General features: G+C 42.1%; 1 protein-coding gene across 3 annotated transcripts in view; it reads left to right on the forward strand.

Annotated features, from left to right (window-relative positions):
* The window catches only part of Xpd (general transcription and DNA repair factor IIH helicase subunit Xpd), a 213,631-nt gene that overhangs the window by 132,132 nt on the left and 60,434 nt on the right, over window positions 1-21,065 (forward strand). For all 3 annotated transcript variants that reach the window (XM_071667819.1, XM_071667817.1, XM_071667818.1), the window contains exon 13: window positions 1,606-1,763. In XM_071667819.1, coding sequence (XP_071523920.1) covers window positions 1,606-1,763 — 158 coding nt within the window. The remainder of the gene's footprint in view (window positions 1-1,605; window positions 1,764-21,065) is intronic.

Below are 21,065 nucleotides of genomic sequence, written 5' to 3' on the forward strand. Positions count from 1 at the left end.
GTTGTTCAGTTCGTTTATGGATGGGGTTGTTAGGGAGGTAAATGCAAGAGTTTTGGAGAGAGGGGGAAGTATGCAGTTTGTTTTGGATGAGAGGCTTGGGAAGTGAGTCAATTGTTATTTGCTGATGATTCAGCACTGATGGCTGATTCATGTGAGAAACAGCAGAAGTTGTGACTGAGTTTGGTAAAGTGTGTGAAAGAAGAAAGCTGAGAGTAAATGTGAATAAGAGCAAGGTTATTAGATACAGTAAGGTTGAGGGACAAGTCAATTCAGAGGTAAGTTTGAATGGAGAAAAACTGGAGGAAATGAAGTGTTTTAGATATCTGGGAGTGGATTTGGCAGCGGAATGAACCATGGAAGCGGAAGGGAGTCACAGTGTGAGAAAGGGGGCGAAAGTTCTGGGAAAGTTGAAAAATGTGTGGAAGGCGAGAACATTATCTCTGAAAGCAAAAATGGGTATTTTTAATGGAATAGTATATCCAGCAATGTTATATGGTTGCGAGGTGTGGGCTATAGATAGAGTTGTGCATAGGAGGGTGGATGTGTTGGAAATGAGATGTTTAAGGACAATATGTGGTGTGAGGAGGTTTGATCGAGTAAGTGATGAAAGGGTAAGAGAGATGTGTGGTAATAAAAAGAGTGTGGTTGAGAGAGCAGAAGAGGGTGTTTTGAATTGGTTTGGTCACATGGAGAGAATGAGTGAGGAAAGATTGACAAAGAGGATATATGTGTCAGAGATGAAGGGAACGAGGAGAATTGGGAGACCAATTTGGAGGTGGAAAGATGGAGGGAAAAAGATTTTGGGCAATATGGGCCTGAACATGCAGGAGGTTGATAGGCGTGCAAGGAATAGAGTGAATTGGAATGATGTGGTATACCGGGGTCGACGTGCTGTCAGTGGATTGAACCAGGGTATGTGAAGTGTCTGGGGTAAACCATGGAAGGTTTTGTGTGGCCTGGATGTGGAAAGGGAGTTGTGGTTGTGTTGCATTATACATGACAGCTATAGACTGAGTGTGAACGAATGTGGCTTTTGTTGTCTTTTCCTAGCGCTACCTCGCGCACATGTGGGGGGAAGGGGTTGTCATTTCATGTGTGGCAGGTTGGCGACGGGAATGAATAAAGGCAGGAAGTATGAATTATGTACATGTTTATATATGTATGTGTCTGTGTATGTATATATATGTATGTGTTGAAATGTATAGGTATGTATATGTGCGTTTGTGGATGTGTATGTATATACATGTGTATGTGGGTGGGTTGGGCTATTCTTTCTTCTGTTTCCTTGCACCACCTCGTTGACGCAGGAGACTGTGACAAAGTATAGTAGAAAAAAAGAAACTGATAATGGTAATGATAATGATGATAAATGTGTATATGAGTAGATAGGCTATTCTTCATCTGTTTCGTGGTGCTACCTCACTTCCATTGGAAACGGCGATCAAGTATGATAATATTAATAATAGAACGTTAAACAACTAAATAAATAATATTGTCTGTTTATATTCTCTCATAATTTTGCTTTGGAGATCAAATAAAGAAGCGCTAAGAAAGTTCTGTTAGCTATAGATATTATTTCATGACCCTCAAAATTCTTCCAACTAGGAATGGTGTGCTTCTTTACTTCGTATTTGTACCTGGAAAATGTTGTAGCTACTTGGTATGACCATGGCATCATTTGCGACCTTCAAAGACACAAGTTGGTCTTCATTGAAACACAAGATGATGCAGAAACATCCCTTGCCCTTGTCAACTACATGAAGGTTAGAAGCTGTGGTGCTGTAACATTTATGTTTTCATTAATTGATATTTTGCCTTTGATTTACTTCACTAAGAATCACAAAATCCAAAACCTTTTGCTTCAAATGAATAGCAGAACTACAGTTACTATACCCATCTTGAATTTAACCAAGTAAGCACATGACTAGGAAAATCTCAACAGTGTACCCTTTTGCACTAGGTGATATAGTAATGATATTATTACCCTAAGACCCCTTTCAGAAAGGGACCTGGTGGTATCTTAGGACCCTTTTCTAGGGAATGCTGTAGTTCCAAGGATGTGCTGTGCTCAGTCACAGGGACAGGCTGGAATACCTTTGAAGTGAGAAACTCTTTGATGAGACATTACTCCATTTCATTGTGTAGTGATGATACAGCCACACCAAAGGTGGCTTTTCACTTGCAGTGTAATCTCAAGCAGGCGGAGTCCAGTAATACCAATTATTGCAGTAATTCTGCGCTGATGTTCTTCTTATATGGAAACCAGTACCCAGTGTATTCATAGCAGCTTTGCTCAAAAGAGAAGAAAGTTCTCTCTCTCTCTCAAGTCATTTACCATCACCTCATGATATCACTTTACGATTTTACATTGTTCCTTGTGATTGGATGTTTGTATCCAACATGTTTCTTATGATCTATATTTATGTATAATTTCAGTACTTTTTCAGTATTGTAGTTTTGGAGTCACCAGTTGACATACTCATACTTCATACCATGATCTCAAATCTTAAATCGTGAAATTATTTTTTTATATACTCTAGTCATCATGGACTTTTATATACTAGGAATAATATTCAGGAATTTCATAGTGTACTTTAAGTAGATTCTCATGCTTTATAGAGAAGGTTTTATATCTACTGATAAATAAAACAACATAATATGCAGTCTTTACATTCTAAAGTTTCATGTTACTTGCATAGTTGCTATTGAAATTAGGTATATCATTCTTTTTAATTTCCTTGGCATGTGTATGAGTAGGAAGAGATGAAAGTGATTGGCTCCCAGTTAATGTTGGTCTGTGGCAGGGGTGCGTGATGTCTCCTTGGTTGTTCAGTTCGTTTATGGATGGGGTTGTTAGGGAGGTAAATGCAAGAGTTTTGGAGAGAGGGGGAAGTATGCAGTTTGTTTTGGATGAGAGGGCTTGGGAAGTGAGTCAATTGTTATTTGCTGATGATTCAGCACTGATGGCTGATTCATGTGAGAAACAGCAGAAGTTGGTGACTGAGTTTGGTAAAGTGTGTGAAAGAAAAAAGCTGAGAGTAAATGTGAATAAGAGCAAGGTTATTAGGTTCAGTAGGGTTGAGGGACAAGTAAATTGGGAGGTAAGTTTGAATGGAGAAAAACAGAAGAAAGTGAAGTGTTTTAGATATCTATGAGTGGATTTAGCAGTGGATGGAACCATTGAAGTGGAAGTGAGCCACAGGGTGTGGGAGGAGGCGAAGGTTTTGGGAGGATTGAAGAATGTGTGGAAGGCGAGAACATTATCTCGGAGAGCAAAAATGGGTGTGTTTGAAGAATAGTGGTTCCAACAATGTTATATGGTTGCGATGCATGGGCTATAGATAAGGTTGTGAGCAGGAGGGAGGATGTGTTGGAAATGAAATTTTGAGGATAATATGTGGTTTGAGGTGGTTTGATCGAGTAAGTAATGAAAGGGTAAGAGAGATGTGTGGTAATAAAAAGAGTGTGGTTGAGAGAGCAGAAGAGGGTGTATTGAAATGATTTGGTCACATGGAGAGAATGAGTGAGGAAAGATTGACAAAGAGGATATATGTGTCAGAGGTGGAGGGAACAAGAAGTGGGAGACCAAATTGGAGGTGGAAAGTGGAGTGAAAAAGATTTTGAGCGATCGGGGCCTGAAGATACAGGAGGTTGAAAGGCATGCAAGGAATAGAGTGAATTGGAATGATGTGGTATAACGGGGTCAATGTGCTGTCATTGGATTCAACCAGGGCATGTGAAGCATCTGGGGTAAATTACAGAAAGTTTTGAGGGGCCTGGATGTGGAAAGGGAGCTGTAGTTTCGGTTCATTACGCATGACAGCCAGAGACTGAGTGTGAATGAATGTGGCCTTTTTTGTCTTTTCCTAGTGCTACCTCATGCATGCGCAGTGGCAGGGTGGCGATGGGAATGGATGAAAGCAGCAAGTATGAATGTGTATTTATTTATTATACTTTAAAGTCGCTGTCTCCCGCATTAGTGAGGTATCGCAAGGAAACAGACAAAAGAATGGCCCAACCCACCCACATACACATGTATATACATACACGTCCACACACACACACACATGCACATACCTATACATCTCAATGTATAAATATATATACATACACACAGACATATACATATATACACATGTACACAATTCATACTGTCTGCCCTTATTCATTCCCATCGCCACCCCGTCACACATGAAATGACAATCCCTCCTCCTGCATGTGCGTGAAGTAACGCTAGGCAAAGACAACAAAGGCCACATTCGTTCACACTCAGTCTCTAGCTGTCATGTATAATGCACCAAAACCACAGCTCCCTTTCCACATCCAGGCCCCACAAAACTTTCCATGGTTTACCCCAGACGCTTCACATGCCCTGGTTCAATCCATTGACAGCACGTCGACCCTAGTATACCACATCGTTCCAATTCACTCTATTCGTTGCATGCCTTTCACCCTCCTGCATGTTCAGGCCCCATTCACTCAAAATCTTTTTCACTCCATCTTTCCACCTACAATTTGGTCTCCCACTTCTCGTTCCCTCCACCTCTGACACGTATATCCTCTTTGTCAATCTTTCCTCACTCATTCTCTCCATGTGACCATACCATTCAAAACACCCTCTTCTGCTCTCTCAACCACACTCTTTTTATTACCACACATCTCTCTTACCCTTTCATTACTTAATCAAACCACTCACACCACATATTGTCCTCAAACATCTCATTTCCAGCACATACACCCTCCTCCGCACAACTCTATCCATAGCCCACACCTCGCAACCATATAACTTTGTTGGAACCACTATTCATTCAAACATACCCATTTTTGCTTTCCTAGATAATGTTCATTCTTTCCACACATTCTTCAGCGCTCCCAGAACTTTCGCCCCCTCCCCCACCCTATGACTCACTTCCACTTCCATGGTTCCATCCGCTGCCAAATCCACTCCCAGACATCTAAAACACTTCACTTCCTCCAGTTTTTCTCCATTCAAACCCACCTCCCAGTTGACTTGTCCCTCAACCCTACTGTACCTAATAACCTTGCTTTTATTCACATTTACTCTCAGCTTTCTTCTTTCACACACTTTACCAAACTCAGTCACCAGCTTTTGCAGTTTCTCACCCGAATCAGCCACCAACGCTGTATCATCAGCAAACAACAACTGACTTCCCAAGCTCTCTCATCCACAACAGACTGCATACTTGCCCCTCTTTCTAAAATTCTTGCATTCACCTCCCTAACAAACCTATCCATAAACAAATTAAACAACCATGGAGACATCACACACCCCTGCCGCAAACCAACATTCACTGAGAACCAATCACTTTCTTCTCTTCCTACTCGTACACATGCCTTACATCCTCGATAAAAGCTTTTCACTGCTTCTAACAACTTTCCTCCCACACCATATATGCTTGATATCTTCCACAGAGCATCTCTATCAACTCTGTCATATGCCTTCTCTTGATCCATAAATGCTACATACAAATCCATTTGCTTTTCTAAGTATTTCTCACATACATTCTTCAAAGCAAACACCTGATTCACACATCCTCTACCACCTCTGAAACCACACTGCTCTTCCCCAATCTGATGCTCTGTACATGCCTTCACCCTCTCAATCAATACCCTCCCATATAATTTCCCAGGAATACTCAACAAACTTATACCTCTGTAATTTGAGCACTCACCTTTATCCCCTTTGCCTTTGTATAATGGCACAATGCAAGCATTTTGCCAATCCTCAGGCACCTCATCATGAGTCATACATACATCAAATAATCTTACCAACCAGTCAACAACACAGTCACCCCCTTTTTTTAATAAACTCCACTGCAGTACCATCCAAACCCGCTACCTTGCCAGCCTTCATTTCTGCAAAGCTTTTACTACCTCTTTTCTGTTTACCAAATCATTCTCCCTAACGCTCTCACTTTGCACACCACCTTGACCAAAACACCCTATATCTGCCAGCCTATCATCTAACAAATTCAACAAACCTTCAAAATACTCACTCCATCTCCTTCTCACATCACCAATACTTGTTATCACCTCCCATTAGCCCCCTTCACTGATGTTCCCATTTGTTCCCTTGTTGTACGCCCTTTATTTAGCTCCTTTCAAAAGCATCTTTCTATTCTCCCTAAAATTTAATGATACTCTCGTACCCCAAGTCTCATTTGCCCTCTCTTTCACTTCTTGCACCTTTCTCTTGACCTCCTGCCTCTTTCTTTTATACATCTCCTAGTCATTTGCATTATTTCCCTGCAAAAATCGTCCAAATGCCTCTCTCTTCTCTTTCACTAATAATCTTGATTCTTCATCCCACCACTCACTACCCTTTCTAATCTGCCCACCTCCCACGCTTCTCATGCCACAAGCATCTTTTTCGCAAACCCTCACTGCTTTCCTAAATACATCCCATTCCTCCCCCATTCCCCTTACGTCCCTTGGGATAGGGGAGGAAGAATACTTCCCATGCATTCCTCACGTGTCATAGAAGACAACTAAAGGGGACGGGAGCGGGGGGGGTTAGAAATCCTCCCCTCCTTGTATTTCAGCTTTCTGAATGGGGAAACAGAAGAAGGAGTCTCACGGGGGAGTGCTCATCCTCCTCGAAGGCTCATATTGGGGTGTCTAAATGTGTGTGGATGTAACCAAGATGAGAAAAAAGGAGATATAGGTAGTATGTTTGAGTTAAGGAACCTGGATGTTCTGGCTCTGAGTGATTATGAAGCTCAAGGGTAAAGGGAAGAGTGGTTTGGGGATGTCTTGAGAGTAAAGTCAGGGGTTGGTGAGAGGACAAGAATATGGGAAGGAGTAGCACTACTCCTGAAACAGGAGTGGTGGGAGTATGTGATAGAGTGTAAGAAAGTAAACTCTAGATTGATATGGGTAAAACTGAAGGTGGATGGGAGAGATGGGTGATGATTGGTGCATATGCACCTGGGCGTGAGAAGAAAGATCATGAGAGGCAAGTGTTTTGGGAGCAGCTGAGTGAGCGTGTTAGTAGATTTGATGCACGAGACCGAGTTATAGTGATGGGGGATTTGAATGGAAAGTTGAGTAATGTGGCAGTTGAGGGAATAACTGGGGTACATTGAGTGTTCAATGTTGTAAATGGAAATGGTGAAGAGCTTGTAGATTTGTGCGCTGAAAAAGGACTGGTGTTTGGGAATACTTTTTTAAATAGAGAGATATATTTAAGTATAAGTATGTAAGTAGGAGAGATGGCCAGAGAGCGTTATTGGATTACGTGTTAATTGATAGGCGCGTGAAAGAGAGACTTTTGGATGTTAATGTGCTGAGGGTGCAACTGGAGGATGTCTGATCATTATCTTGTGGAGGTGAAGGTGAAGATTTGTAGAGGTTTTCAGAAAAGAAGAGAGAATGTTCGGGTGAAGAGAGTGGTGAGAGTAAGTGAGCTTGGGAAGGAGACTTGTGTGAGGAAGTACCAGGAGAGACTGAGTACAGAAGGGAAAAGATGAATATGTATATGTGTATATATGTATATGTTGAAATGTATAGGTATATGTATGTGTGTGTGTGGGCGTTTATGTATATACATGTGTATGTGGGTTGGTTGGGCCAGTTGGGCCATTCTTTTGTCTGTTTCCTTGCACTACCTCGCTAACATGGGAGACAGGCGACTAAGTATAATGAAATAAATGAATCAGAATGTCCATGCTCCATCTTCGTGTATTCATGATGAATGCCGGACTGCCATCACAGTTTTGGAAATGGTAAAAAAAGCTTTCTCCAAAATAATCAAAGTGAATTATTTGAAAGGTATTTAAAATTTGAAAGGTATTCAAAGTTTGCATAGAAATATTCCCCAGATATGCCATATCATCTCTCTCTCTCTCTCTCTCACTCTCTCTCTCTCTTCTCTCTCTCATCTCTCTCTCTCTCTCTCTCTCTCTCCTCTCTCTCTCTCTCTCTCATCTCTCTCTCTCTCTCTCTCCTCTCTCTCTTCTCTCTCTCTCTCTCTCTCTCTTACACTTTTCTTATAAGGCTTTTGTCCATTTTTTATCTATTTTATTTTGCTTTGTCACTGTCTCCCGCGTTAGCGAGGTAGCACAAGGAAACAGACGAAAGAATGACCCAACCCGCCGACATACACATGTATATACATATACGTCCACACATGCAAATATACATACCTATACATCTCAATGTACACATATATATACACATACAGACATATACATATATACACATGTACATAATTCATACTGTCTGCCTTTATTTGTTCCCATCGCCACCCCGTCACACATGAAATGACAATCCCTCCTCCTGCATGTGCGTGAAGTAACGCTAGGCAAAGACAACAAAGGCCACATTCGTTCACACTCAGTCTCTAGCTGTCATGTATAATGCACCAAAACCACAGCTCCCTTTCCACATCCAGGCCCCACAAAACTTTCCATGGTTTACCCCAGACGCTTCACATGCCCTGGTTCAATCCATTGACAGCACGTCGACCCTAGTATACCACATCGTTCCAATTCACTCTATTCGTTGCACGCCTTTCACCCTCCTGCATGTTCAGGCCCCATTCACTCAAAATCTTTTTCACTCCATCTTTCCACCTACAATTTGGTCTCCCACTTCTCGTTCCCTCCACCTCTGACACGTATATCCTCTTTGTCAATCTTTCCTCACTCATTCTCTCCATGTGACCATACCATTTCAAAACACCCTCTTCTGCTCTCTCAACCACACTCTTTTTATTACCACACATCTCTCTTACCCTTTCATTACTTAATCAAACCACTCACACCACATATTGTCCTCAAACATCTCATTTCCAGCACATACACCCTCCTCCGCACAACTCTATCCATAGCCCACACCTCGCAACCATATAACTTTGTTGGAACCACTATTCATTCAAACATACCCATTTTTGCTTTCCTAGATAATGTTCATTCTTTCCACACATTCTTCAGCGCTCCCAGAACTTTCGCCCCCTCCCCCACCCTATGACTCACTTCCACTTCCATGGTTCCATCCGCTGCCAAATCCACTCCCAGACATCTAAAACACTTCACTTCCTCCAGTTTTTCTCCATTCAAACCCACCTCCCAGTTGACTTGTCCCTCAACCCTACTGTACCTAATAACCTTGCTTTTATTCACATTTACTCTCAGCTTTCTTCTTTCACACACTTTACCAAACTCAGTCACCAGCTTTTGCAGTTTCTCACCCGAATCAGCCACCAACGCTGTATCATCAGCAAACAACAACTGACTTCCCAAGCTCTCTCATCCACAACAGACTGCATACTTGCCCCTCTTTCTAAAATTCTTGCATTCACCTCCCTAACAAACCTATCCATAAACAAATTAAACAACCATGGAGACATCACACACCCCTGCCGCAAACCAACATTCACTGAGAACCAATCACTTTCTTCTCTTCCTACTCGTACACATGCCTTACATCCTCGATAAAAGCTTTTCACTGCTTCTAACAACTTTCCTCCCACACCATATATGCTTGATATCTTCCACAGAGCATCTCTATCAACTCTGTCATATGCCTTCTCTTGATCCATAAATGCTACATACAAATCCATTTGCTTTTCTAAGTATTTCTCACATACATTCTTCAAAGCAAACACCTGATTCACACATCCTCTACCACCTCTGAAACCACACTGCTCTTCCCCAATCTGATGCTCTGTACATGCCTTCACCCTCTCAATCAATACCCTCCCATATAATTTCCCAGGAATACTCAACAAACTTATACCTCTGTAATTTGAGCACTCACCTTTATCCCCTTTGCCTTTGTATAATGGCACTATGCAAGCATTGTGCCAATCCTCAGGCACCTCATCATGAGTCATACATACATCAAATAATCTTACCAACCAGTCAACAACACAGTCACCCCCTTTTTTTAATAAACTCCACTGCAGTACCATCCAAACCCGCTACCTTGCCAGCCTTCATTTCTGCAAAGCTTTTACTACCTCTTTTCTGTTTACCAAATCATTCTCCCTAACGCTCTCACTTTGCACACCACCTTGACCAAAACACCCTATATCTGCCAGCCTATCATCTAACAAATTCAACAAACCTTCAAAATACTCACTCCATCTCCTTCTCACATCACCAATACTTGTTATCACCTCTCCATTAGCCCCCTTCACTGATGTTCCCATTTGTTCCCTTGTTGTACGCCCTTTATTTAGCTCCTTTCAAAGCATCTTTCTATTCTCCCTAAAATTTAATGATACTCTCTTACCCCAAGTCTCATTTGCCCTCTCTTTCACTTCTTGCACCTTTCTCTTGACCTCCTGCCTCTTTCTTTTATACATCTCCTAGTCATTTGCATTATTTCCCTGCAAAAATCGTCCAAATGCCTCTCTCTTCTCTTTCACTAATAATCTTGATTCTTCATCCCACCACTCACTACCCTTTCTAATCTGCCCACCTCCCACGCTTCTCATGCCACAAGCATCTTTTTCGCAAACCCTCACTGCTTTCCTAAATACATCCCATTCCTCCCCCATTCCCCTTACGTCCCTTGGGATAGGGGAGGAAGAATACTTCCCATGCATTCCTCACGTGTCATAGAAGACAACTAAAGGGGACGGGAGCGGGGGGGGTTAGAAATCCTCCCCTCCTTGTATTTCAGCTTTCTGAATGGGGAAACAGAAGAAGGAGTCTCACGGGGAGTGCTCATCCTCCTCGAAGGCTCATATTGGGGTGTCTAAATGTGTGTGGATGTAACCAAGATGAGAAAAAAGGAGATATAGGTAGTATGTTTGAGTTAAGGAACCTGGATGTTCTGGCTCTGAGTGATTATGAAGCTCAAGGGTAAAGGGGAAGAGTGGTTTGGGGATGTCTTGAGAGTAAAGTCAGGGGTTGGTGAGAGGACAAGAATATGGGAAGGAGTAGCACTACTCCTGAAACAGGAGTGGTGGGAGTATGTGATAGAGTGTAAGAAAGTAAACTCTAGATTGATATGGGTAAAACTGAAGGTGGATGGGAGAGATGGGTGATGATTGGTGCATATGCACCTGGGCGTGAGAAGAAAGATCATGAGAGGCAAGTGTTTTGGGAGCAGCTGAGTGAGCGTGTTAGTAGATTTGATGCACGAGACCGAGTTATAGTGATGGGGGATTTGAATGGAAAGTTGAGTAATGTGGCAGTTGAGGGAATAATTGGTGTACATAGGGTGTTCAGTGTTGTAAATGGAAATGGTGAAGAGCTTGTAGATTTGTGTGCTGAAAAAGGACTGGTGATTGGGAATACCTTGTTTAAAAAGAGAGATATATGTAAGTATACGTATGTAAGTAGGAGAGATGGCCAGAGAGCGTTATTGGATTACATGTTAATTGATAGGCGCATGAAAGAGAGACTTTTGGATGTTAATGTGCTGAGAGGTGCAACTGGAGGGATGTCTGATCATTATCTTGTGGAGGTGAAGGTGAAGATTTGTAGAAGTTTTCAGAAAAGAAGAGAGAATGTTGGGGTGAAGAGAGTGGTGAGAGTAAGTGAGCTTGGGAAGGAGACTTGTGTGAGGAAGTACCAGGAGAGACTGAGTACAGAAGGGAAAAGATGAATATGTATATGTGTATATATGTATATGTTGAAATGTATAGGTATATGTATGTGTGTGTGTGTGGGCGTTTATGTATATACATGTGTATGTGGGTTGGTTGGGCCAGTTGGGCCATTCTTTTGTCTGTTTCCTTGCACTACCTCGCTAACATGGGAGACAGCGACTAAGTATAATGAAATAAATGAATCAGAATGTCCATGCTCCATCTTCGTGTATTCATGATGAATGCCGGACTGCCATCACAGTTTTGGAAATGGTAAAAACAGCTTTCTCCAAAATAATCAAAGTGAATTATTTGAAAGGTATTTAAAATTTGAAAGGTATTCAAAGTTTGCATAGAAATATTCCCCAGATATGCCATATCATCTCTCTCTCTCTCTCTCTCACTCTCTCTCTCTCTCTCTCTCTCTCTCTCTCTCCTCTCTCTCTCTCTCTCTCTCTCTCTCTCTCTCTCTCTCTCTCTCTCTCTCTCTCTCTCTCTCTCTCTCTCTCTCTCTCTCTCTCTTACACTTTTCTTATAAGGCTTTTGTCCATTTTTTATCTATTTTATTTTGCTTTGTCACTGTCTCCCGCGTTAGCGAGGTAGCACAAGGAAACAGACGAAAGAATGACCCAACCCGCCCACATACACATGTATATACATACACGTCCACACACGCAAATATACATACCTATACATCTCAATGTACACATATATATACACACACAGACATATACATATATACACATGTACATAATTCATACTGTCTGCCTTTATTTGTTCCCATCGCCACCCCACCACACATGGAATAACAACCCCCTCCCCCCTCATGTGTGCGAGGTAGCGCTAGGAAAAGACACCAAAGGCCCCATTCGTTCACACTCAGTCTCTAGCTGTCATGTACTAATGCACCGAAACCACAGCTCCCTTTCCACATCCAGGCCCCACACAACTTTCCATGGTTTACCCCAGACGCTTCACATGCCCTGGTTCAATCCATTGACAGCATGTCGACCCCGGTATACCACATCGTTCCAATTCACTCTATTCCTTGCACGCCTTTCACCCTCCTGCATGTTCAGGCCCCGATCACTCAAAATCTTTTTCACTCCATCTTTCCACCTCCAATTAGGTCTCCCACTTCTCCTCGTTCCCTCCACCTCTGACACATATATCCTCTTGGTCAATCTTTCCTCACTCATTCTCTCCATGTGACCAAACCATTTCAAAACGCCCTCTTCTGCTCTCTCAACCACACTCTTTTTATTTCCACACATCTCTCTTACCCTTACATTACTTACTCGATCAAACCACATCACACCACATATTGTCCTCAAACATCTCATTTCCAGCATATCCACCCTCCTACGCACAACTCTATCCATAGCCCACGCCTCGCAACCATACAACATTGTTGGAACCACTATTCCTTCAAACATACCCATTTTTGCTTTCCTAGATAATGTTCTCGTCTTCCAAACATTCTTCAATGCTCCCAGAATTTTCGCCCCCTCCCCCACCCTATGATTCACTTCCACTTCCATGGTTCCATCCGCTGACAGATCCACTCCCAGATATCTAAAACACTTTACTTCCTCCAGTTTTTCTCCATTCAAATTTACCTCCCAATTGACTTGACCCTCAACCCTACTGTACCTAATAACCTTGCTCTTATTCACATTTACTCTTAACTTTCTTCTTTCACACACTTTACCAAACTCAGTCACCAGCTTCTGCAGTTTCTTACATGAATCAGCCACCAGCGCTCTATCATCAGCGAACAACAACTGACTCACTTCCCAAGCTCTCTCATCCACAACAGACTTCATACTTGCCCCTCTTTCCAAAACTCTTGCATTCACCTCCCTAACAACCCCATCCATAAACAAATTAAACAACCATGGAGACATCACACACCCCTGCCGCAAACCTACATTCACTGAGAACCAATCACTTTCCTCTCTTCCTACACGTACACATGCCTTGCATCCTCGATAAAAACTTTTCACTGCTTCTAACAACTTGCCTCCCACACCATATATTCTTAATACCTTCCACAGAGCATCTCTATCAACTCTATCATATGCCTTCTCCAGATCCATAAATGCTACATACATATCCATTTGCTTTTCTAAGTATTTCTCACATACATTCTTCAAAGCAAACACCTGATCCACACATCCTATACCACTTCTGAAACCACACTGCTCTTCCCCAATCTGATGCTCTGTACATGCCTTCACCCTCTCTATCAGTACCCTCCCATATAATTTCCCAGGAATACTCAACAAACTTATACCTCTGTAATTTGAGCACTCACTCTTATCCCCTTTGCCTTTGTACAATGGCACTATGCAAGCATTCTGCCAATTCTCAGGCACCTCACCATGAATCATACATACATTAAATAACCTTACCAACCAGTCAACAATACAGTCACCCCCTTTTTTGATAAATTCCACTGCAATACCATCCAAACCTGCTGCCTTGCCGGCTTTCATCTTCCGTAAAGCTTTTACTACCTCTACTCTATTTACCAAATCATCTTCCCTAACCCTCTCACATTGCACACCACCTCGACCAAAACACCCTATATCTGCCACTCTATCATCAAACACATTCAACAAACCTTCAGAATACTCACTCCATCTCCTTCTCATATCACCACTACTTGTTATCACCTCCCCATTAGCCCCCTTCACTGAAGTTCCCATTTGCTCCCTTGTCTTACGCACTTTATTTACCTCCTTCCAAAACAGATATGGACAAAGCATTTGTCCATATGTTATTTTTTTTTTCAAGGAGTACCTCCAGGTATTCTCTGGTGAAGTTGTATTCCATTTTATAGATGAGTAGCTTTCATTCTCAACACTTAGAGATAACATTCAGTCCACTGACAGTAATCACTCTTCTAGTAGCTATACTGTGGGTTTGAGAGACTGACATTCACTGCCTAACTCATGACTGATTTTCACTACCTGACACATTTTGATCAAGAATATTTTACTCTATATTTTCAGCACATAGAATAATAAGTGCATTGTTATGGTAAGCATGTTGAACAGTTACAGACATTTATGTACTGTCTGGGTTCACTCATTACTGATATTTACTACCTAACTCCTTTTAATCAGGAATATTCTACTCTCCTTATATTTTAATGCATAGAATGATCAATCCAGTGTTGTGATATGCATGTTAAACAGTCACAAACTCACAGACATTTATGTACTGACTGGGTTCAATATATTTATTAGAATGGAGGTATTCTAAGTGGCAAATGGTACAACACACTGTTTTTATTGCACTGTTGCAGAGATCATAGGTGTTGTCTCTTACCATTCTTACATTGTCATTTATCTGTAACAATATGTATTGTGTTTGATTAGTTATTGTTGTTCTTGGTTATTACCTGTTTGAACAGTGTGGGAAGACAGTTTTACAATCATGAAGCCCCATCTTCAGCCACATAGTCAAACTTAGGAACATGATCATTTTTTCCAGTTGGTAGTTCAAATTTGATATGTACAGTTTCCAGTAACCATACCGTGAATGAAGACAAGATATAAGATGGACTTCACATTAGTCCCCTGTTTCTCATGTGGAGTGTGGCATGCTGATACAGAAAATTCTTCTTCATACCTTCTAAGAACTTGTGTCTGTATTTCCAAGAAAATCTAAGATTTCCAAGTTATTCTTACAATTGAGAGGTACATTTGACAGGATAGTAGTCCCAACAGTTTTGTTTGGATGCAAAACATGGCATTAAATGACATTGTACAGAAAGTGAATGTATTGGATATGAAATGTGTGAGAATGGTATGTGATGTGAGGAGGGCTGATTGAATATGAAATAATAGGACAAAAAAAAGGTATTGAAATAAGAAGAGTATGAATGAGAAAGCTGAAGAGGGTATGAAGAAATTATTTTGTTGCATGTAGAGGATGAGTGAGGACAGGATGACCAAGGAGATATGCTTGTTGAAAGTGGAGGGAAAAGGGAAAAGGGAGAGGTATAAGGATTTAGTGGGAGATGCTTTGAGTAGTTGTGGTCTGAACATGCAGGAAGATGTGTGGTGTGCAAGGGATAGAGACATTAGAGCAATGTTGTGTACAGAGGGTGACTCACTATCACTGTGCTGGACAAGGGTATACGAAGTAACTTGGTTGTGGATAGGGGTTTCTAGGATCGTTGCATTATGCATAACAGTTAGAGGGTGGATGTGAGAGGCTAAGACTGTTTCTTCATTTGTTCCTGGTGAAATTGGGAATAGATAGGGTTGTACGGAGGAGGGTGGATGTGTTGGAAATGAAATGTTTAAGGACAGTGTGTGGTTTGATCGAGTAAGTAATGAAAGGGTGAGAGAAATGCGTGGTAATAAAAAGAGCATGGTTGAGAGAGCAGAAGAGGGTGTGTTAAAATGGTTTGGACATATGGAGAGAATGAGTGTGGAAAGATTGACAAAAAGGATATATGTGTCAGAGGTGAAGGGAACAAGAAGTAGGAGACCAAATTGGAGGTGGAAGGATGGAGTGAAAAAGATTTTGAGCGTTCGGAGCCTGAACATGCAGGAGGATGAGAAGGGTGCAAGGAATAGAGTGAATGGGAATGATTTGGTATACTTGGGTCGACATGCTGTCAATAGACTGAACCAGGGCATGTAAAACATTTGGGGCAAACCATGGAAAGGTCTGTGGCGCCTGGATGTGGATAGTGAGTTGTGGTTTTGGTGCATTAGACATGACAGGTAGAGACTAAGTGTGAACATATGTGGCCTTTTTGTTTTCTTGGGCTACTTCACTGGAACGGGCAGCAATGCTGTTTCTTGTCAGGGCAGTATGGTGCTGGGAATGGATTGGAGGCAAGCAAATATGAATATGTACATGTGTATATATGTATATGTCTGTGTATGTATATGTAGTGTAAGGGTAAAGGGGAGGAGTGGTTTGGGAATGTTTTAGGAGTAAAGTCAGGGGTTGGTGAGAGGACAAAGCAAGGGAAGGAGTAGCACTACTCCTGGAACAGGAGTTATAGGAGTATGTGATAGAGTGTAAGAAAGTAAATGCTAGATTGATATGGGTGAAACTGAAAGTGGATGGAGAGAGATGGGTGATTATTGGTACTTATGCACCTGCGCATCAGAAGAAAGATTACGAGAGGCAAATGTTTTGGAAGCAGCTGAGTGAGTGTGTTAGCAGTCTTGATGCACGAGACTGGGTTATAGTGATGGGAGATTTGAATGCAAAGGTGAGTCATGTGGCAGTTGAGGGAATAATTGGTGTACATAGGGTGTTCAGTGTTGTGAATGGAAATGGTGAAGAGCTTGTACATTTGTGTGCTGAAAAAGGACTGGTGATTGGGAATATCGGGTTTAAAGAGAGAGATATACATAAGTATACGTATATAAGTAGAAGAGATGGCCAGAGACCATTATTGGATTGCATGTTAATTGATAGGCATGTGAAAGAGAGACTTTTGGATGTTAATGTGCTGAGAGGTGCAACTGGAGGGATGTCTGATCATTATCTTGTGAAGGCGAAGGTGAAGGTTTGTAGAGGTTTTCAGAAAAGAAGAGAGAATGTTGGGGTGAAGAGAGTGGTGAGAGTAAATGAGCTTGGGAAGAAGACTTAACCAGGAGAGACTGAGTGCAGAATGGAAAAAGGTGAGAGCAAAGGACATAAGGGGAGTGGGGGAGGAATGGAATGTATTTAGGGAAGCAGTGATGGCTTGCGTAAAAGATGCTTGTGGCATGAGAAGCGTGGGAGGTGGGCAGATTAGAAAGGGTAGTGAGTGATGGGATAAAGTAGTAAGATTATTAGTGAGGGAGAAGAGAGAGGCGTTTGGACGATTTTTGCAGGGAAATAGTGCAAATGACTGCGAGATGTATAAAAGAAAGAGGCAGAAGACCAAGAGAAAGGTGCAAGAGGTGAAAAAGAGGGCAAATGAGAGTTGGGGTGAGAGAGTATCATTGAATTTTAGGGAGAATAAAAAGATGTTTTGGAAGGAGGTAAATAAAGTGCATAAGACAAGAGAACAAATGGTAACATCGGTGAAGGGGATTAATGGGGAGGTAATAACAAGTAGTGGTGAAGTGAGGAGATGGAGTGAGTATTTTGAAGGTTTGTTGAATGTGTTTGATAATATGGCAGATATAGGGTGTTTTGTTTGAGGTGGTATGCTAAGTGAAAAGGTTAGGGAGAATAATTTGGTAAACAGAGAAGAGGAAGTGAAAGCTTTGCGGAAGATGAAAGCCGGCAAGGCGGCGGGTTTGGATGATATTGCAGCAGAATTTATTAAAAAAGGAGGTGACTGTGTTGTTGACTGTTTGGTGAGGATATTCACTGTATGTGTGGGTCATGGTGAGGTGCATGAGGATTGGTGGAATGCATGCATAGTGCCATTGTACAGAGGCAAAGGGGATAAAAGCAAGTGCTCAAATTACAGAGGTATAAGTTTGTTGAGTATTCCAATTAAATTATATGGGAGGGTATTGATTGAGATGGGTGAAGGCATGTACAGAGCATCAGATTGGGGAAGAGCAGTGGGGTTTCAGAAGTGGTAGAGGATGTGTGGATCAGGTGTTTACTTTGAAGAATGTATGTGAGAAATACTTAGAAAAACAAATGGATTTGTATGTAGCATTGATGGATCTGGAGAAGGCATATGATAGAGTTGAATGAGATGCTCTGTGGAAGGTATTAAGAGTATATGGTGTAGGAGGAAAGTTGCTAGAGGCAGTGAAAAGTTTTTATCGAGGATGTAAGGCATGTTTATTAGTAGGAAGAGAGGAAAGTGATTGGTTCTCAATGAATGTAGGTTTGCGGCAGGGTTGCGTGATATCCTTATGGTTGTTTGATTTGTTTATAGATGAGGTTGTTTGGGAGGTGAATGCAAGAGTTATGGAGAGAGGGGCAAGAATGCAGTCTGTTGTGGATGAGAGGGCTTGGGAAGTAAGTCAGTTGTTTGCTGATGATACAGTGCTGGTGGCTGATTCGGGTGAGAAACTGCAGAACTTGGTGACTGAGTTTGGTAAAGTGTGTAAAAGAAGAAAGCTGAGACTAAATGGGAATAAGAGCAAGGTAATTAGGCACAGTAGGGTTGAGGGACAACTCAATTGGGAGGTAAGTTTCAATGGAGAAACACTGGAGGAAGTGAAGAGTTTTAGATATCTGGGAGTGGATTTGACTGCCGATGGAACCATGGAAGTGGAAGTGAATCATAGGGTTGGGGAGGGGGCGAAAGTTCTGGGAGCGTTGAAAAATGTGCAGAAGGCGAGAACATTATCTTGGAAAGCAAAAATGGGTATGTTTGAAGGAATAATGGTTCCAACATGTTATATGTTGTGAGGCGTGAGCTATAGATAGAGTTGTGCAGAGGAGAGTGGATGTGCTGGAAATGAGGTGTTTGAGGACAATATGTGGTGTGTAGTGGTTTGATCGAGTAAGTAATGAAAGGGTAAGAGAGATGTGTGGTAATAAAAAGAGTGTGGTTGAGAGAGCAGAAGAGGGTGTTTTGAAATGGTTTGGTCATATGGAGAGAATGAGTGAGGAAAGATTGACCAAGAGGATATATGTGTCAGAGATGGAGGGAACAAGGGGAAGTGGGAGACCTAATTGGAGGTGGAAAAATGGAGTGAAAAAGATTTTGAGTGATCGAGGCCTGAACATGCAGGAGGGTGAGAAGCGTGCAAGGAATAGAGTGAATTGGAATGATGTGGTATACCGGGGTCGACATGCTGTCAATGGATTGAACCAGGGCATGTGAAGCGTCTGGGGTAAACCATGGAAAGTTCTGTGGGGCCTGGATGTGGAAAGGGAGCTGTGGTTTTGGTGCATTATTACATGACAGCTAGAGACTAAGTGTGAACGAATGTGGCCTTTGTTGTCTTTTCCTAGCGCTACTTCGCACACATGAGGGGGGAGGGGGTTGTTATTTCATGTGTGGCGGGGTGGCGATAGGAATGAATAAAGGCAGACAGTATAAATTATGTACATGTGTATACATGTATATGTCTGTGTATATATATTTTTTTTTTTTTTTTTTTTTTTTTTTTACTTTGTCGCTGTCTCCCGCGTTTGCGAGGTAGCGCAAGGAAACAGACGAAAGAAATTACCCAACCCCCCCCATACACATGTACATACACACGTCCACACACGCAAATATACATACCTACACAGCTTTCCATGGTTTACCCCAGACGCTTCACATGCCCCGACTCAATCCACTGACAGCACGTCAACCCCTGTATACCACATCGCTCCAATTCACTCTATTCCTTGCCCTCCTTTCACCCTCCTGCATGTTCAGGCCCCGATCACACAAAATCTTTTTCACTCCATCTTTCCACCTCCAATTTGGTCTCCCTCTTCTCCTCGTTCCCTCCACCTCCGACACATATATCCTCTTGGTCAATCTTTCCTCACTCATTCTCTCCATGTGCCCAAACCATTTCAAAACACCCTCTTCTGCTCTCTCAACCACGCTCTTTTTATTTCCACACATCTCTCTTACCCTTACGTTACTTACTCGATCAAACCACCTCACACCACACATTTTCCTCAAACATCTCATTTCCAGCACGTCCATCCTCCTGCGCACAACTCTATCCATAGCCCACGCCTCGCAACCATACAACATTGTTGGAACCACTATTCCTTCAAACATACCCATTTTTGCTTTCCGAGATAATGTTCTCGACTTCCACACATTTTTCAAGGCTCCCAAAATTTTCGCCCCCTCCCCCACCCTATGATCCACTTCCGCTTCCATGGTTCCATCCGCTGACAGATCCACTCCCAGATATCTAAAACACTTCACTTCCTCCAGTTTTTCTCCATTCAAACTCACCTCCCAATTGACTTGACCCTCAACCCTACTGTACCTAATAACCTTGCTCTTATTCACATTTACTCTTAACTTTCTTCTTCACACACTTTACCAAACTCAGTCACCAGCTTCTGCAGTTTCTCACATGAATCAGCCACCAGCGCTGTATCATCAGCGAACAACAACTGACTCACTTCCCAAGCTCTCTCATCCCCAACAGACTTCATACTTGCCCCTCTTTCCAGGACTCTTGCATTTACCTCCCTAACAACCCCATCCATAAACAAATTAAACAACCATGGAGACATCACACACCCCTGCCGCAAACCTACATTCACTGAGAACCAATCACTTTCCTCTCTTCCTACACGTACACATGCCTTACATCCTCGATAAAAACTTTTCACTGCTTCTAACAACTTGCCTCCCACACCATATATTCTTAATACCTTCCACAGAGCATCTCTATCAACTCTATCATATGCCTTCTCCAGATCCATAAATGCTACATACAAATCCATTTGCTTTTCTAAGTATTTCTCACATACATTCTTCAAAGCAAACACCTGATCCACACATCCTCTACCACTTCTGAAACCGCACTACTCTTCCCCAATCTGATGCTCTGTACATGCCTTCACCCTCTCAATCAATACCCTCCCATATAATTTACCAGGA

The sequence above is a fragment of the Panulirus ornatus genome, chromosome 12, assembly GCF_036320965.1.
Source record: "Panulirus ornatus isolate Po-2019 chromosome 12, ASM3632096v1, whole genome shotgun sequence".
Classification (NCBI taxonomy): Eukaryota; Metazoa; Arthropoda; class Malacostraca; order Decapoda; family Palinuridae; genus Panulirus; species Panulirus ornatus.